Source organism: Chrysemys picta, chromosome 3 (genome assembly GCF_011386835.1).
Source record: "Chrysemys picta bellii isolate R12L10 chromosome 3, ASM1138683v2, whole genome shotgun sequence".
NCBI classification, from domain to species: domain Eukaryota; kingdom Metazoa; phylum Chordata; order Testudines; family Emydidae; genus Chrysemys; species Chrysemys picta.
Genome location: NC_088793.1, coordinates 41,725,401 through 41,744,052, shown reverse-complemented (window position 1 = coordinate 41,744,052; position 18,652 = coordinate 41,725,401). Strand labels below are relative to the sequence as shown.

At 40.9% G+C, this 18,652-nt stretch overlaps 1 protein-coding gene across 6 annotated transcripts in view; it reads left to right on the top strand.

The window, feature by feature from the left end:
* Window positions 1-18,652, top strand: part of ERICH1 (glutamate rich 1) — a 113,702-nt gene that overhangs the window by 48,733 nt on the left and 46,317 nt on the right. For 5 of the 6 annotated variants that reach the window (XM_065590147.1, XM_024101564.3, XM_042848780.2 and 2 more), the window contains one exon: window positions 3,184-3,315. The exons of the other annotated variant lie outside the window; for it this stretch is intronic. In XM_065590147.1, the coding sequence (XP_065446219.1) occupies window positions 3,184-3,315 (132 nt within the window). The remainder of the gene's footprint in view (window positions 1-3,183; window positions 3,316-18,652) is intronic. 6 annotated transcript variants of the gene reach the window in all.

Here is an 18,652-nt window from a genome sequence, read left to right as displayed (position 1 = left end):
TAACTAAATCCTATATTTTTCCAGGGGACCCTTGCTTCATTCGGTGAACAGGAGGGATGGTGTATACTGAAGAATCAGGGTTGCTCATTGAATGAGACTATTGTCTGTAAGATCTCTGCCTCAGTTGCTACAGCTGCTAGGAGTGTAGTGAATGATTTAGGGAACTATAGGAAGGGCAAGGGTGATATACCTACACAATGTTAGCAAAAACTGAGGGTTTATCTGCCCTTGAAATGGTATAGCAGCACAGCTACAGCTGCACCACAGCAGTGCTTCAGTTTAGACACTGCCTACTCAAACAGGCTCTCCCATCGGCGTAGGTATTCCACCTCCTCAAGAGGTGGTAGCTAGGTCAATGGAAGAATTCTTCAGTCAGCCTAGCTTTGTCTCACCAGGGGTTAGGTTGACTTAACTATGTCATTCAGGAGTATGGATTTTTCACACCCTGAGGGACATAGCCAGGGTCGACCTAACTTTTAGTGTAGACCAGATCTAAAATGCTGTGCATGTTAAAAGATCTATACGTCTGTGCCCTAGACTTTTTATTGAAGAGTACAAATTTAAACACAACTCAAGTAACCATATGGTATTTTTTTCAAAGTAGTTAAAATTACCCCTTGAATTAATCACTTGTCTACCTTGTCACAGAAATTATTGCTGTCCTGAAGAGAATTTGGTGATACACGTTCACAAAAAAAGCATATTTTGCTTAAACACCTTTTCCTAAAAAGGCTTGAGATTCCTGCAGTGTTGGTGCTGCAGTTTACTTTAAATCAATATGAGGCAGTAGCTGTCATTACAATTAACTCAATGGAATTTCTTCAACCATTAGACATGTTAGTCTTTCTTGCATATCTATCAGCAACTGTGAGTGCTTATCATTATCTTATCATTACATAGTGGCACTCTAGAGTCAAAAGATTGAAACTGAAAATGACCTTGCAAATTGTATTTAATGTTTTGAGTAAAAATTTTTTGTAGGACTCAAATCCAAAGTATCCAAGAATATTGTACTGAAAAATTAGCAAACGTTGATATTTTTCAATAGAGTGTAACACATTTAAGAACATTCAGATGTCCTTGTCTTTTAATTCTAGCACTGATTAACACTTCATCGTTAATCAACACTGGTGGAGAAAAATCAGTCCCAAATACTGGCAGTTCAAGGTTTTGGCATCAGCGTAATGAAATGAATTCATTGAAGAATAGTTTAAAATTAATTTTGGTGATTTTTTTTCGAGAGTGTATAATTAATTAGTTTATATCTTATATCATATTTCTTTGTTTTCCTTTGTTAGCCTTTAAAATGAAAAGATTTTAATCAGCATCTGTCAAATGTTCTGGCTTGCTCAAAAAAGCAAATTATTTTCCAACATGCTGTCAGAAATAAATGGGTGCATCCTGATGATGCATGGAACTGTGATACAGCTTTTCTGAAACCCTGAACTCTCTGAAATGTCCTTATTGCTGAGATATAGCGCCACAAATCAAATGGAAGTTTCTTTATTTTTAAAGAGTATTTTATATGAGACACGACCAACTGCGTGGTTCAGCAATCTGTGTACTTGCCTTTCAGGCTAACCAACAGCTGACCTGGTTGATATCCTAATCAAAGCAATCTGATCTTGGAAAAGTGCATCCTCAGCAATGTGTTCCTTTTCTAGATATCCAAATAGTTAAAATACCATCATTGCATAACAATAGTGACAGCACTGACTGCTGCAGTTTAGTACTGGGTTCAGGGCAGGGCTGGTTCCAGGCACCAGCTCAGCAAGCAGGTGCTTGAGGCGGCCAAGGGGAAGGGGCGGCACGTCAGGCTCTTCGGCAGCAATTCAGCGGCGGGTCCCTCGGTCCCTCTCGGCGGGAAGGACCTGCTGTTGAAGAAGAAAGCAGCATGGTGGAGCTGCTGCCGATTGCGGCTTTTTTTTTTCCTCGGCCGCTTGGGGTGGCAAAAACCCTGGAGCCGGCCCTGGTTCAGGGAGAAAAGCCAGCCCTTACCCAAATCCCCTGCACCTGACAACCACATTGGCAGTGTCTGCATTTCAGGATCATATGGACTGGTCCTTCTCTTACCCCCAAGGGCACAAATCACTCCAAAAGAACAGAGAAGTAGAGCCATGGTTCTGCCCCTCACAGTTTGCAGAGTTAGCTGGCTGTAGAGAGAACACATTGTATCATTCAGAACAATGGTGCGACATGTGCAGACTTCCCGAGCCTCCTGGACCTCAGGGAAGGATTGTCCACCCTCAGTACAATTCCTGCTGTAGTAACTCCAAACTTGTCATTTGGACAAATCAAGTCTAGCCCTTAGTGTATTGAAATGGAATGGTTTCCTCCCATTGAAGCTCAGGGATGCTGTATGGTTACTGACCCACACCTCAGCTTCTCACTCTCACCCATTTCCCAGTCCCTTCAGTCCTCTGCTCTTCTGAGCTGCTGAACAAAGCTAGCCTTCCCATTCTCTAAAGTGACTATTTTAAGAGGTGCTGCCAACACCACCACCATAACAAATCTTTCCCATAAAATATATGTAAATGGAGAACGGCAACTCACTGGGCACTCTCCTCCCACACAACTCTGCACAGAGCTGAGCCACACCCAGACTGCCACTGTGAATGGAACTATTCAGACCTGACCAGGTGGTGGTTTTCAGATTCTCTATAAACCTTCAGAGCCGCAGCCACATCTGAGAAGTCTCTCCAAACGGGGCAGTAGAACCCCACTTCTTCCTATTACTTCATTATTGTCTCTGCTGGTGGGAAAGAATTTATTACTCCCCATCCATTTTTTTAATAAACACTTAATAGAAAAAGTGTTCATTTCATTCAAAGGGGGAGGAAGTAGGGCAGTTTAAAAAAATATAACTAAAATGGCTCATTGTGGGGGACACTCCTTCCAAAGCTTAGAAGAAGGAAAGCTCTGAAAATAGGGACAACATGTTTCTGAATAACTTCAGGGTCCTCCCTGATTATTCTGTAGCAACCATAAAATTTAACCTCCATAGTTTGTTTGTTCCAGTTGTTTACAAAATAATTTGACAATTCTCCTCGTTTGAAATGCTCTATCTTTTTGGTCGGTTTTCCTAGATGTCATATTGCCATTGTGACTATGCATGGGTGAAAAACTTGTCTGAGCAAATCTATGCCAAAATCAATAGACAGACATTTTGTTTCTCCCTTACAGGTAGGGAAAATGAAATCCTGCTTCCAAGGTTATACACAGTAAGTCTCCCTCCTGAAGGCTACATCCCAGATAATCCAAGAACAGATAGTCCCACAAATGCTGAAAACTCAGAGAGTAGTGATGATGCAGCAGGTAAGGAATTGCTCTAAATGACATTTTCTATAATACATTTTCTTTAAGAAAGAGATGTTAACAATACAATTATCAAGTAAAACCTAACTGGAGCAACCTGGTATTTAACTGTTGCTGCCAGTGGGTGTCGCTGTTTTGCAACAAAAAGAAGTGGCTTTTCTAAAGATGTGTGTCCACATGGGCTGACTTTCTATTTTAGAATTAAAGAGCCAAATTCAGCACTTGGTTATATCTTTGCAATGCCATAGATGTTAATGAAGTTGCAGAGATGTATCTAAGGATAGAATTTGACTAGCTCCTTCTAGATAGTGCCCATCTATAAAAAGGGAAATAAAAACAACCCAGGTAACTACAGACCAGTTAGTTTAACTTCTGTGCCAGGGAAGATAATGGAGCAAGTAATTAAGGAAATCATCTGCAAACACTTGGAAGGTAGTAAGGTGATAGGGAACAGCCAGCATGGATTTGTGAAGAACAAATCATGTCAAACCAATCTGATAGCTTTCTTTGATAGAATAACGAGCCTTGTGGATAAGGGTGAAGCGGTGGATGTGGTATACCTAGACTTTAGTAAGGCATTTGATACGGTCTCGCATGATATTCTTATCGATAAACTAGGCAAATACAAATTAGATGGGGCTACTATAAGGTGGGTGCATAACTGGCTGGATAACCGTACTCAGAGAGTTGTTATTAATGGTTCCCAATCCTGCTGGAAAGGCGTAACGAGTGGGGTTCCGCAGGGGTCTGTTTTGGGACCGGCTCTGTTCAATATCTTCATCAACGACTTAGATATTGGCATAGAAAGTACGCTTATTAAGTTTGCGGATGATACCAAACTGGGAGGGATTGCAACTACTTTGGAGGACAGGGTCATAATTCAAAATGATCTGGACAAATTGGAGAAATGGTCTGAGTTAAACAGGATGAAGTTTAACAAACACAAATGCAAAGTGCTCCACTTAAGAAGGAAAAATCAATTTCACACATACAGAATGGGAAAAGACTGTCTAGGAAGGAGTACGGCAGAAAGGGATCTAGGGGTTATAGTGGACCACAAGCTAAATATGAGTCAACAGTGTGATGCTGTTGCAAAAAAAGCAAACATGATTCTGGGATGCATTAACAGGTGTGTTGTGAGCAAGACACGAGAAGTCATTCTTCCGTTCTACTCTGCTCTGGTTAGGCCTCAGCTGGAGTATTGTGTCCAGTTCTGGGCGCCGCATTTTAAAAAAGATGTGGAGAAATTGGAAAGGGTCCAAAGAAGAGCAACAAGAATGATTAAAGGTCTTGAGAACATGACCTATGAAGGAAGGCTGAAAGAACTGGGTTTGTTTAGTTTGGAGAAGAGAAGACTGAGAGGGGACATGATAGCAGTTTTCAGGTATCTAAAAGGGTGTCATGAGGAGGAGGGAGAGAACTTGTTCACCTTAGCCTCTAAGGACAGAACCAGAAACAATGGGTTTAAACTGCAGCAAGGGAGGTCTAGGTTGGACATTAGGAAAAAGTTCCTAACTGTCAGGGTGGTTAAACACTGGAACAAATTGCCTAGGGAGGTTGTGGAATCTCCGTCTCTGGAGATATTTAAGAGTAGGTTAGATAAATGTCTATCAGGGACGGTCTAGACAGTATTTGGTCCTGCCATGCGGGCAGGGGACTGGACTCGATGACCTCTCGAGGTCCCTTCCAGTCCTATAATCTATGATTCTATGATTCTTTTGTAGCTCAGGTGCCACATATGAAGAAAGAGCTCAGATTAGCTGTGCAGTGAAGATGTACTCTAAGAGTTAATTCCTGCTGGAGTTCTCCACATGTACATGGCAACCAAGCAGTGGCTGAAGCTCACCCAATTGCTGATACTCAAATGGACAAGGGAAATATTAATTCTTTTGAAGTTTATCTCCACCAGTATGGAATCAGGAGTCTGGCTGATCCTTGGAGGTGTGAGGGTGAAGATCCCAGCTTCTGACCTCATGGGATCTACAAGCAGGAGACTGGAAACAAAAACCTTGAAAGCCATTAAAAAGAGCATCCTGGGGAAATGGGGTAGGGGAAAGGAGAGAGAAAGAGAGACACTGGAGAGAGAGAAGCAGACTGTATCTTTTACTTAGTCTACTTAGTCTACAGGATTAAATTCAATAAGGACAAATGCATAGTACTTCATGTAGGAAGGAACAATCCGTTGCACACATGCAAAATGGGAAATGACTACCTAGGAAGGAGTACTGCGGAAAAGGATCTGGGGGTCATAGTGGACCACAAGTTAAATATGAGTCAACAGTGTAACACTGTTGCAAAAAAAGTGAACATCATTCTGGGATGTATTAGCAGGAGTGTTGTAAGCAAGACACGAGAACTAATTCTTCCACTCTACTCTGCGCTGATTAGGCCTCAACTGGAGTATTGTGACCAGTTTTGGGCACCACATTTCAGGAAAGATGTGGACAAATTGGAGAAAGTCCAGAGAAGAGCACCAAAAAATGATTAAAGGTCTAGAAAACATGACCTATGAGGGAAGATTGAAAACTGTTATCCTGTCCCCTCTGTCTTCTCTTTTCCAGACTAAACAAACCCAAATTTTTCAAAAGGTTGTTACAAGGAGGAGGGAGAAGAATTGTTCTTTTTACCTCTTATCTTCTAACCTCTGAGGATAGGACAAGAAGCAATGGGCTTAAAATGCAGGAAGGGTGGTTCAGGTTGGACATTAGGAAAAACTTCCTAACTGTCAGGGGGGTTAAGCACTGGAATAAATTGCCTAGGGAGATTGTGGAATCTCCATCATTGGAGATGTTTAAGAGCAGGTTAGACAAACCCCTGTCAGGGACGGTTTAAATAATGGGGGACTGGAGTAGATGACCTCTCAAGGTCCCTTCCAGTCCTATGATTCTATGATTTAAAAGTCAGACCAATACAGCTACGTTGGTCAGTGATGTGAAAAAAACACACTCCTGACAGACATAACTATGCCAGCCTAACCCCAAGTGTGGACACAGTTAAGTCCGCAGAAGAATGATAGAAGTCGGCTAACTTAGTTCGAGGAGGTGTAGGCTGTTGGGAGGAGTTCAGAAAAAGTTCTTCTGTTGGTGTAGGTTGCATTTACACACTAGGGCGCTATGCTGGCACAGCTAAGGGCTTGTCTATACTTACCGCGCTGGTTCGGCGGCAGGCAATCGAACTTCTGGGTTCGATTTATCGCATCTTGTCTGGACGCGATAAATCGAACTCAGAAGTGCTCCCCGTCGACTCCGGTAATCCTGCTCGCCGCGAGGAGTACGCGGAGTCGACGGGGGAGCCTGCCTGCCGGGTCTGGACGGCGGTAAGTTCGAACTAAGGTACGTCGACTTCAGCTACGTTATTCACGTAGCTGAAGTTGCGTACCTTAGTTCGATTTGGGGGTTTAGTGTAGACCAAGCCTAAGCTAATGTAGCTATGCTAGTATAGTCTCTGTAGTGCAGACACAGCCTTGGTCCCTGTGAGGAGGAGGAGGGTGCCAAGGGTAAGTCAGGCCTACCTAAATCTTGAGAGAAATGCTAATCTTTGGTGTTTGTTATTTTAACCCTTTTTCTCTTTGTTTGATCTGTTCCTACAGATAAGTACATAATACTTTGTGTTGAACAAACTTTTCTCTGTCCTTTTTCATGCTGTTCTCAGTCCAGGAGGGAAGTCTGTAGCACAGCCAAAACAGTTGGACCTGCAGAGTAACCTGGGTGTTAAACAGGGATGCTGTAATGTGGAGACTCAGGCTCAGAATAGAGTAAATCATGGGGTTCCCCTACAGAGACAGAAGGGCAAGCATGAGCTTGTCACTCAAAAGAGGTGCCCACAGAGAGAATGAGTGAGGGATCAAAGACATAGGTTACCCTGGAACTGTGACATCACAAAAAAAGGTTTAGGGTCATCTTTCTCCATATAAAGACTGTGGACAGTCTTTTTCATTTTTAAAAAAAATCCATTTATAAAAACAAAATATACACTAGCAAGGTTATTTTATTAAAATTCTGTTGGGATTTAAAAATAAAAACCAATTTTGCTAAACCATTTCTCTTCTTCTAAATGCCCTTTAAGGTGGTTGATCTTCCCTTGTAGGAAGCTATTGGAGAACCAAATTTAAACTGTGCACTTTTTTTTGTGTTAAATCAGACTCACATTCTGAATAATACACCTATTCTTAATTTATTGTTAAGATTTATTTTAATAACACAATTATCATAGACAGGTTACTGGGTTTCTACTTTGCAGTGCATATAATTGAAACTTCTTGTCCTAAGTTTCAAGGCCTTGATGGACAATCTCTGCTGACCCTTTTAACTTGGTCTCCTTTTACGTCCCTTACACAGACAGGTGTACACACATGCCCCTTTTCCACATTTCACAAACATGAGTGAATTAGGAATCCCCAGTCTCATGTGGTAATATCATTTTACAAGTGGAGAAAATGAGGCACTTAGATGACTTGAGAGTAAAACATGGGATGATAAAGAGCACAGGCCTGAGAGTCATCTCAATGCCCTATGCTTTAACCATCAGACCATTTTCATTATGATAACCACAGTAGTCCAGGACTGGTATGTTCCTCATCTGCTGTTTGAATATTTAACTGAAGCAATATTTGCATATTGGGTACCAATATATTTTATAATAAAGTATAAAACTTACAATGGTATTATAGCTCCTCCTTTAAAGATAGTACAAACATTGCGTTCAAATTTTTGCAATGACTACTTTACTGATATATGGCTGTTCAACTCATGGGTATAGTCACTGTAACTCATGAAAATAAAACATGCCTCTCTCCTCTTAAGCATCCTTTCATTCTTTTTATTTTAAGTGAATAAATGTGTATATCTAATACATCTGTTTCACTCTGCCAGTTCCGAGCTCACTTTTGTGGTTTAAACTTACTTTTTCCAGTACTCCAAAATTTTGATTGCAAATAGAGTTTCTCGACCTCTTTTTTGCAAGGAGTATTCGCACAGAACCACTCATTGACTATTCTGACCAATGGAAGGCAGTCTCTGATTTACTTGATGCCTCTCTCAGATGTTCAGAAGGAGTCAATTTAGACTCTGATCACTTGTACAATAGTTGATAAATGCAACTGTATTTATTTTTAACAGATTAATGCTAATCCTACAAAGATTTACCCATATGCCTAATTTTATGTACATGAATAGTTGCATTGAAATGAAAGCGTATAAACTTCACCAGTAAAATTTAATCCATGCATAAATCTTTGCAGGATTGAGGACATAATCTCAAAGAAGGCTCAGACAATACAGCAAGAACAGTTTAAATAATTGCAGGGTGGAGATTTTTCCCTGGGCTTTTTTAACTAGGTGTAGTTACAGGCTGTAAAAATAAGATGTATGTAAAACAAAATTTCTTAAGTGAAAGTAACAGCATCTTGTGATGTGATCCTTAGGGCAGATACAAAGCTATCCCATATCACTCCCTTGATGCTCTCTTGCTAGCAGAGTCTCAAAGCTCTTAACACCTAAAACATTGCCTGCTTACTAACATTTTACTGCTGCTAATAGTTTTCCATTTCTAACTTCCTGGCTCAGGAAAGTAACTTTCTTTCACAGGAGCCGTATGAAAATATTTTTAATTAGACCAAATGAGGGTTTTGTTTAATCAAACATGCACCCAGCTAAAGACTTTGCCCAGATGAATAAACATCTTGGGCCTAATTCTGGTCTTAGTTATATCCCAATAGTGACTCTCTTGAAGTGTAAAATTACTGTGACAGTGATCAAAACTAGGCCCCAGGTGAAGGTTCATTATTGGGTATTAACACTCCCATTAATGGATGGCTGATTCTTCATATCAACAGCTATAATGTTGCTTTATAAACATATCTGTTGATGTTATAGCTAGATAATTCCTTTGTTTTTAACATACTGGCAGTGCCGCTACTAATGGCACTATAACACAACTTCAGAAATTAAGACACAATCTTTTCTGCATATGTAACTCTGTTGCAGCAAACCCTTAAGAATAATTTATCCAGGCCAGACTCCGTCTATCGCCACCATCCGGATCAAACCAGTTCAAATTGAGAAAACAATTCCCTGTTGGCTTAATTCCCCCTTTTTTTCCTACTTCATCATTTTCTGTTGTGCTGATTGTTTTATTTGGAATTTATGCCAGTAGCAAACAAGACTTCATAGAGGGTGTCACAGTTTAGGGCAACTGTATCCCCCCCCTGTGATCCAGCAAGTGCTTCCACTTTAGACTCCCAGCTCTCTAGCTGTCACCTCTATTGAGCAGATACACATGTCTCTCTCCCTCTTGACCACGATATTTCCAGGTTGCAGAGTTCTCCGTTTACTCTGTGAATTCCTCAGCAAGAAAGCTTGCCTCAGCTGGCCTGCTTTGCCTTCATTCCTCTGAGGCAATATACAGCATGACTGCCCAGAGTTATATTTCCATACAAATATTTCTAAGCAAGCACATCTATTCTTAAGATGAAAACATTACAGAGAAAAAAGTATTAAGAACAATAGAAGAACCTACATACATGTTAATAAGCTTACCAAAAATCACCCCAGCTCCAGTAAGGCCTCTGCCAGGTGAACAGCTCTTCAACCTTCCTTTCCCCTCTCCTCACTCCCCTGTTTTTTTTTTCCTCCCCTGTGGCTACAAGTTCATAACTACCTTAGCTCAGAACAAGTCCCACCGTGCATCCGAGTCACTGCTTTAAACAGTTTGGGTCTTTGATCTGTCGTCCTGTAACAGGTGATCAGCAGACAAAAGGTTCAGGGCTCCAGAAGGATCCTCAAGGCAAAGCTTCAAAAGGCTGAGTTCTTTGTAACCAAAGCGTTTACATTTGCATACATCTTCCTCTGGAAATTTCCTGGGAAACCCACTTAACTTTAAAAAGAAGAACAGGAGTACTTGTGGCACCTTAGAGACTAACAAATTTATTAGAGCATAAGCTTTCGTGGACTACAGCCCACTTCTTCGGATGCATATATATTCTTTTTGCGGATACAGACTAACACGGCTGCTACTCTGAAACTTAACTTTAAAAGTTCACATTGTTTCAACTGGTCCCTTTTGATACTCATAATACTTCTACTCCTGGGGGAATTCTGTGCCACTGCACAATGCAGAATTAGCACAGAAATTATTGTTCTGTGCAGTATTTCCTTCCACCAACCTCTTCCCCCCCCCCCCCCCCCCAAAAAAAAAAAATGGGCTGCAGAGCTGCTGCACCTGGCAGAGCCCAGCTCACAGATAGAAGAGACTGCTTGGGGAAGGGGGAGGGAGCTGGAGGGTTCTGGGCATCTGTGCTTCCCTGCTATGCCCTGAAGGAAGGAGGCAGTGTGCAGGAAACTCCACACAAGCCTGGGACCCACCATCAGGCTGTTTTTCCCTCTGGATCCCTAGGCTCTGGAAAGGTAGGGAGTGCAAGTGTCTGAGCTGGGGGGGCCTACAGCTGGGCTCTGGAGGGCAGGGGTGCAGGTGTTTGGGCTTCGGGGGCCCTGCTGCTGGGCTCTGGCAGGGAAGGGGTATTAGTATTTGGACTGGGGTTGCCCTGCTGCTGGGCTCTGGTGAGGATAGAGAGGGTCTGGGTGCCTAGGCTGGGGGGTGCTCTGCAGCTGGGCCCTGGGGATAGAGGGTGCAGGTGTCTGTGCTGGGGGGTCCCTGCAACTGGGCTCTGAGGGGAAGGAGGTGTGGGTGTCTGGCTCCCCCATCTGGCGGGAGGGGACAAAGAAACAGGAACTGTGTTGTCATAGGAGTTTCTTTAACTTCTACTCCTGGGAGAATTTTTTTTGTCTCTATTGTTACAGGCATAGTTGCTAACAGATATTTTGAAATAAATTACCAAAATAATTGAAACTGGAGTGATTATATAGTGTTATTTTGACAAATAAAATATGCAGGATTTTGCAGAATTTTCATAAACCCCAGGAGTACGCTTTCCAGGGTTTAGGTTAATCAGATCTCCTTAGAGAAGTTACATAAAATCCCACAATAATACATAAACATTTTCATTTTTAATATAGTGAACTCCTAAGATACTTAAACTTAATTTAATTAATTCAATAAGGTTTGTCCAGGATATAGCAATATAGAAATTGCCATATCTGTCACAGAAGGTTCATGCCACTAATCCCCTCTTTGGTTGTGTCCAAGTCCCTCCTTCAGTATTCCTTGCAGGAGCTGCAAAAAGTGATGAGATGTTACTGTGAACTGCAATTACCTAGGGAGGAAAAATGGGCTAGAAAGCCATAGAAGCTTTTCTCAAAATTCCAGGATGACCACACAATCCCAGACAATGTACACAAAAGCCCAGACCTTCACTACACAAAGTTCTGTTTGAATTCTTAGCCTGTTCAGGTGTGTTTAGGAGTGTCTGAAAATAAATACAATCCCATGTGCACAGAGGAATATATACCCTCACACATCTGTCTGTGTGCATGCATGATTCTTTGAAAATGTGTATTTATATGATTGCTTTATAGCTCCTAGAATCATAAAATATGATCATTTCAAGTGAAACATAGGGTGCTATGGCTATGTTGATCAAAATAATTATAGTGATATTCTTTTGAATAATATCTGTAAAATGTTCTCATTCATATCTTTTTACTGTGATCCTAGTGTATGGAGTGCTGCCATCTGTTTAGGCATTAAATCTAATTTATTTCCTTTAGAAGTGCAACAATAGTATAATGACAAGAGATTAATTGCATTTGGGTACAATATCAATGGTAATTGGATTGTAGACTTTTCTAGGTTTATTCCACTGCAAGGTCAGACAGGAACTAGCTAATGTATTCCTGCAGGTCAATTTGCCTTCTGAGATATTGCCTCCTGAATTGATGGGCCCTGCTGCTAATCCCACGTTCATTCATCTCTATTTATTTGACCTGTATAGTTTTTTTTTATGGCCTGATCCAGTGTTCACTGAAGCCAATGGAATGCCATTGACTTTAAAGAAGGAAGATACAACATCATCAGACATAAAAAAATAGGAGCAGATAGCCCAGAAAAAGACATTTTACTAAATAAAACTCAGTCATGGTAAAATGGAATATCAAGCATCTAGATTGAGAACTTAAACACAGTCTGTTTTGTTTTATAAATTGAAATACTTTTTCATTTTTAATATGTAACTATTTGTCAGCTTTGGAATGTAGCAGGGTCAGCCCTAAGATGCTGCACATCTCTATATCCGTTATTCCTCTTCCTCTTTTCTGTGATAGTTGCCTTGTGGTTGATCTGGCTAGAAGATGAGAATTCTAATTTATGACAGTCTTGTCGAGGCTTGAGTCTGAGGAAGAAAAAGAACAATAAAGTATATCTAGGTGAATATCCATCACTCTGTTTGCACATTATTCTAAGTGCTTCAAGCTCTTTTCCCTATCGTGAAGGATAAATAATATACATTGCTACTGTATTTACCCTTAGTTTAATTACATATACATCATTGTGACTGCATACGTTATTTTCAGGTATTTTGAGGTAAAAAAGCCTTGGGTTGCATCTTAATGCTTGATGTTATACCAATAGAATAAAAACCAGCAGGATCTTATTAAGAGGGATAAGGCAAAGATGCCACATTTATTGTAAATATACTGATAAAGCAAAAGATAAAAGTAAACAACGTTGTTTGACTACTTATTTCTTATATATATATATATATAATAGACACAGACACAGAGAGGTTCATTCACACAATCATTCATTCAAGTTCTGTATAGGTGTTATAGTTACCAGCCTAGAAGTTGCTCACGCCAAGTTACTGGCTAGGTATCTTGGTCATGAGGATGGAGCCGAGTCTGTGTCAGGTGCACCTGATACTCCTGGAGGCTGGCAGCAGAACCAGAGACTCAAAGTCATCAGTCTTTAGAGTCCATTCTTATAGGAATTAATTCCTATGTTAGTCTATGGGAACTGTTTCATCCTGTTGTTGCTGACTCAATCAGCAGATGGCACATTCCTGTCCAAAGTGGCACATTCCTGGTGGCTCCACACTGTCCAAAGTTTGTGTTTCTCATCCTTCCAGGTGATGGGGTGGATCCCAGTTTACCCTCAGGGGGTTGTCTGGTGGTCCTACTCGACACATTCTTCGGCCGATGGATACTCTCTAGGCTGGCACCTCCCTAACCATCCATGTATATCAAGCATTCATCAGCATACATTCCATACCTTAACCATATTTTAATTTACTGGCCTGGTCCCCACTAACCCCCCACTTCGGACTAAGGTACGCAAATTCAGCTACGTTAATAACGTAGCTGAATTCGAAGTACCTTAGTCCGAACTTACCGCGGGTCCAGACGCGGCAGGGAGGCTCCCCTGTCGATGCCGCGTACTCCTCTCGCCGAGCTGGAGTACCGGCGTCAATGGCGAGCACTTCCGGGATCGATTTATCACGTCTAAACCAGACGTGATAAATCGATCCCAGAACATCAATTGCCTGCCGCCGGACCCAGAGGTAAGTGTAGACATACCCACTGTCTCCACCACTTTCAGGGTGTGTGCTAATTCATTTGAGACTCCCGGCCCTTTAATCACAGAGGGTGGGGGTCTGTCCTAGGAGCCCTTGAATGAAGTGAAAATCACTTAACAGCTTATAGTGTTTGTTTACATTGTATCAATTACTTCAAGAACAAAGTCAATTAACTTGTTTGTAAGTTTTACATAGTAATAAAGTATCTTTCACAGGATAGATATAATCAATGGTTTCTACAGACAATAGCTTACAAGTTTTAACAGAAGACCCAAGAGATTTTTGTACTTGGTGAAACTGTTGGATTTTAAAGTGTGGGGGACAAATTATGAGGAGGTCACTGTCACTTGGGGGAATCACTGTTAGCACCTTCTTTAATATCCCTACATTATCCCCCTTTTGACACTAGGATATTTATATAATCGTTATTGTCACTTTCTTTTTAACCTGTTTAAGAGAAGGTACTGTGAGGCAACATGTGTTTGTGATTCCAATTTAGCGTACATTCTTTTTATCTGAACATACATGCCATGCATACCAATTATACAAATGCAATTTAATATCAAGACTACCATCAAAGGGTGTAGCATTACTGATAGGATGCCAGTGGTAGTCGAGGACCATCCAGAGAAAATATCATACCAGTAGTAGATTGTAATTTGTTTCTCTGCGGTGGCAATTCGTAACATGTCCCCACTGGCATGTATAATAGGACTAGTCCGATTTCCTACTTGGTCATCTGTCTGTTCTAAAATTTGGTCACTTCTTTGCTTTTAATGAGGTTATCAGTAAGGTCTTGCCATCTAATTCCAAGGTCAATTGAGAAGTCGGCCAGCTCAGCTGTTGGTGTTAGCTGGGACTTCTTTTGGCCACGGTAAATAGTAAGTGTGATTTCTAGTAAAAACAGTACTGACATTGCATTTACATTCATCTACTGGGGGGTTACTAACACTCCTATCCTCCCAAAATACTTCCTTCCACGAGTGGATACACACACATTGTCCATTGTACAATACTTTGGTGTCATTATCCAATTCATCCCACATACATGATCCCAATGAAACATCTTTACTACAAGGCTCTAGGGCAACAGTAAGGTGAGGCCACTTTTGAGGAGTCCATTTGGTACAACCTCTGGTGTCCAATAGTTTTCCTCCTTCCCCGGCCCACTGGCTCAAGGTCCGAGGCAGCCAGAATGATCCCATGTGTAATATGGGGAGTGGGCTAACCTTCCACACCTTTTCCTCCAGAGACTGTTGGTGTGCTATTTTTACAATTATTTCCCCAATTGACAAGTCTGATTTCAGAGTGCTGGAAACATACTGCATCCCGTCATATTGGTAAGTATTAAACAGAGATCATTTCCTTTGTTTTAACAAATGCATTAAAAGCTTAATATTACCCAAAATTACCCAAAACATTTTGTGTTCCAAAGTAGATAGGGCAAGTATCTGCATTTCAGTGCATCCCATAGCTATAGCCGTTTGCATACAGATCACTGCTGCTCCTACAACACTCCGCCCCTTGATCTATGATCATTACAGTACAGTAGTTGTTGTCATTGTAGGGCACAGGTGATCTGTTGTAAATAAAACCAAACAATTATAAGCAGGTGAGTATAACTAAAATCATTACAATTGACTAAACACCAGATATAATATAAACAGAAATGCAAACAATTATAATAATTGGGAATACAATAAAACCTAAAACCATTACAATAATTAGGTACATTGACAAATAAAATGAGGCCCAAGTTTGATGCTGCAATAGACATCAAACAATAAAAGTTACTGAGGTTAGGACCTTTTTAATGCAGAATCCCCTATTTCTAGTTACGAGTTGTTCTTAAGAGGTTGCCTGGGACCTGAAAGATGGGGCTGTGCAATCATGGGCTAAGGTTTTACAGGTTATGAGGGCCCAAGAACTACCCTTCAGGGCTTGGGGAAGTAGAATACAGAGTGCATAGAGGAAAGTGTGGAATTAACAGTACAAGCAAATGTAACTAACAATACAAATGTATCAATAACAAAAATTAACAAAATGACTATTAGAGAATCTAACAAAAAATAAACTTGATGCACTGGGGACCAAAGTCTTTTGGACACAAGTGGTGATTGATCAGTTGGATGGATATGGGGGAAGTAGGGAGAAGAAAAGACATTTGTCCTGTCTAGTGTAGTATCCCCTCTTTCTCTGGACCCAATGCTAGCACAGGACACCACTAGAGATAGACACAGAATATGCAACACAATACAGAACATGCAACACAGAACTCTGAACACAGACTTTGTCGCGACACTATAACCATGGTATTTTATAACTCTTCAGCTGGTACCAGCTCTCCTGATGTTCTGGTTCAGATCCTGAAAGATAGAAGCTTGGAAACAAATTAGCACAGTGCTCCCACCATGGCAGAACCTGATTAGTCTCTGCCACAGTGTGTTCGGTACTTGGGGCTGCACAAATGCTAATTAAGTGGTGCATTTCTTTGTGAGTTAAATTTTTTTTTCTTTCCATTTTAAAATCCCCAGCCACTTTGCCATGGCCTGGAGGTCTGAGGCAGAAGCAGGCACTGTTGGTACTGTTGCAAGGGCATTCTGGCCCTGGGAGGAGGAATTTACCCAAATATCTCCCTTCCTAATCTCCAGAGGGGTCCCAAAAATCTGTCCCTTCTGGGGTCTTAAATGTTCCTTCTTCTGATGTTACTGTTGCTGTAAGATTTGAGAGTGCTGTTTTAACTCTCTGTACCCAACCTTAAGGACATCTAACTGGATTTGGGTACTAATGGACATACATTTTATTTCTCTGCTTTTGCAGCAGAGGCTTGTAAATCTTGGTGCAGTTTTTCATTTTTGCATGTAGCCAATTGAAGGAATTTGCCTTGTTACAGGTCTTCCATAGAAGCCAAACTGCAGCTGCTTCCTTTTGTTTTCACAGAGTTTTCATGTACCCTCGTCAAAATGACAGTCTGATTACATGGAGCCATCTTAAGGCTCAGTGTTTCTACCAGTGCTTCTTTTTGTTTTGTGCACCTTACCCCTGGTGTTGCTTCAGAGAGCACTGTTAATTTCTTATTCTTTTACAATAGCTCTCATCTGCTATTTTGTTACACATTAAAAACAAAACAAAACTAATTTATCTTAAACCTACAAAACAGGAGTTTTACAAATCAGATGTGTTGGTTTAGGTTCTTAGAACCTTACATATTTCCACAAATAGATACATACACATTTTCTTTTCCTTAACCTCTCTTCTATATTGCTGTTTTTACATAGCTGTACATAGATTATATTCCCTTCATACATTTGGGTCAGTTAAGTTCCAATAGAATCCCCTCATGTTTTTAACAAATTTGACTAAATTGTCCATAGTCAAATTATTTCAAATGCCTGGATTATTTACAGACATTCCTTTGGAAAAGGGCCCATTTTTCCTTCAGAATGGCTGCAAAGAAACCAAGAATTCCTTTTCTCTTTAACATGGTACTTTTTAACATTTTCACAAAGTTTAACTGCTTAATTCTCTTCAGCCTCTGTAGAGTTAACTTTTCAGGGTCTTTCCTTAAATGACTGTTTATCTCCCAAAATGACACCTTTATCAATTAGATTTTACCATTTTAAGTATTGTTTCAGGGATTCATGCCTGCACTTACTGCTTTCTTACTCTTGCCACTATGCCCTTTAAGGCTTCCAACCAATTTTCCAATTTCTCTATTTGTTGCTTGCCTGCTTGTCTGGGCCTGATCCTGCTTTTTCCAATGAACCTTTCCTTTCCATGGGCACAAGCTTTGTTCCACTACCAATTTAGCAAGGCGGGTGGGCTTCTCAACCAGCCCCCACCCTTCCTGGTCCCTTTCCTTAAACATTTATTTCAAAATTGTGAAATGGCCACAATATCACTCACACACAAAAAACAAACCAAAACAAACAAACAAAAACCACACTACATTGCCCAAACTCCTATATTCTTCAGAGTTTGGTTTAACAGAACGAGATTTGTATCTTATGATTTTAACCCACTCTGGGCCAGAGGGAGAGACGCTAAGCTTCCCTCTGTATTGCTCGGGCTTCTACCACCGAGGGTTCATACACCAAATATAAAAATCCTTCCCAGGATCAGAGCGAGAAACACTAAGTTTTCCTCTTTACAGGCTGTTAGGTGGAGGTAGCTGTCATTACAAGCTTCCCACAGCAGCCAGATCCCTGCAGCGTCTCTTTTTGCTGCATTTGGGGGTTTACATATGAGGATATATTGGGCCAATATAATCCTCTAGATCTGAAATAGAGCAAGCATCTGCAAGGGCTTGTTCAGTCCAAGGACTGTGCCCGTATCTCTAAAGGATTTGTTTAAAGGGTGTTATTTCTTTTACAAAAGGTGAGGTTGGAGCTCCTTCAAACTCCATTCCTCCCCCCTGAGACTGTTCTCCCTTGTCTTTTCTTAAACATTTTTAACACATGTATAGTTTCCTTTGTCACCCCTGAACCCCTTGCAGCGAGTGACACAGCCTAAATTATCTTATCCTGCTACCCCTGATCTCGTTCAGCGAGCAGCTTTACCTTGCCCTATAGGCTCTTGTTACCCCTGATTTCTCAGTGAACACTTTGGATAAGATTAATTGTAGCTTAAAGTTTCTATGAGCTCTTTTATGAAGCCTCTACCCTCCGGAGGTCAGTAGGCTTTGGTTAACCAAAAATAGAACTGCTCTCTATAGAGCCGGCTGTGTGCACACCAATGTTTACAATAACTGAGGCATTTTACCAATATTCCCCCTTTCGCAATTCTCCACCAAAAAGTTGTTTACTTTTATCTTTTGCTTTATCAGTATATTTACAATAAATGTGGCATCTTTGCCTTATCCCTCTTAATAAG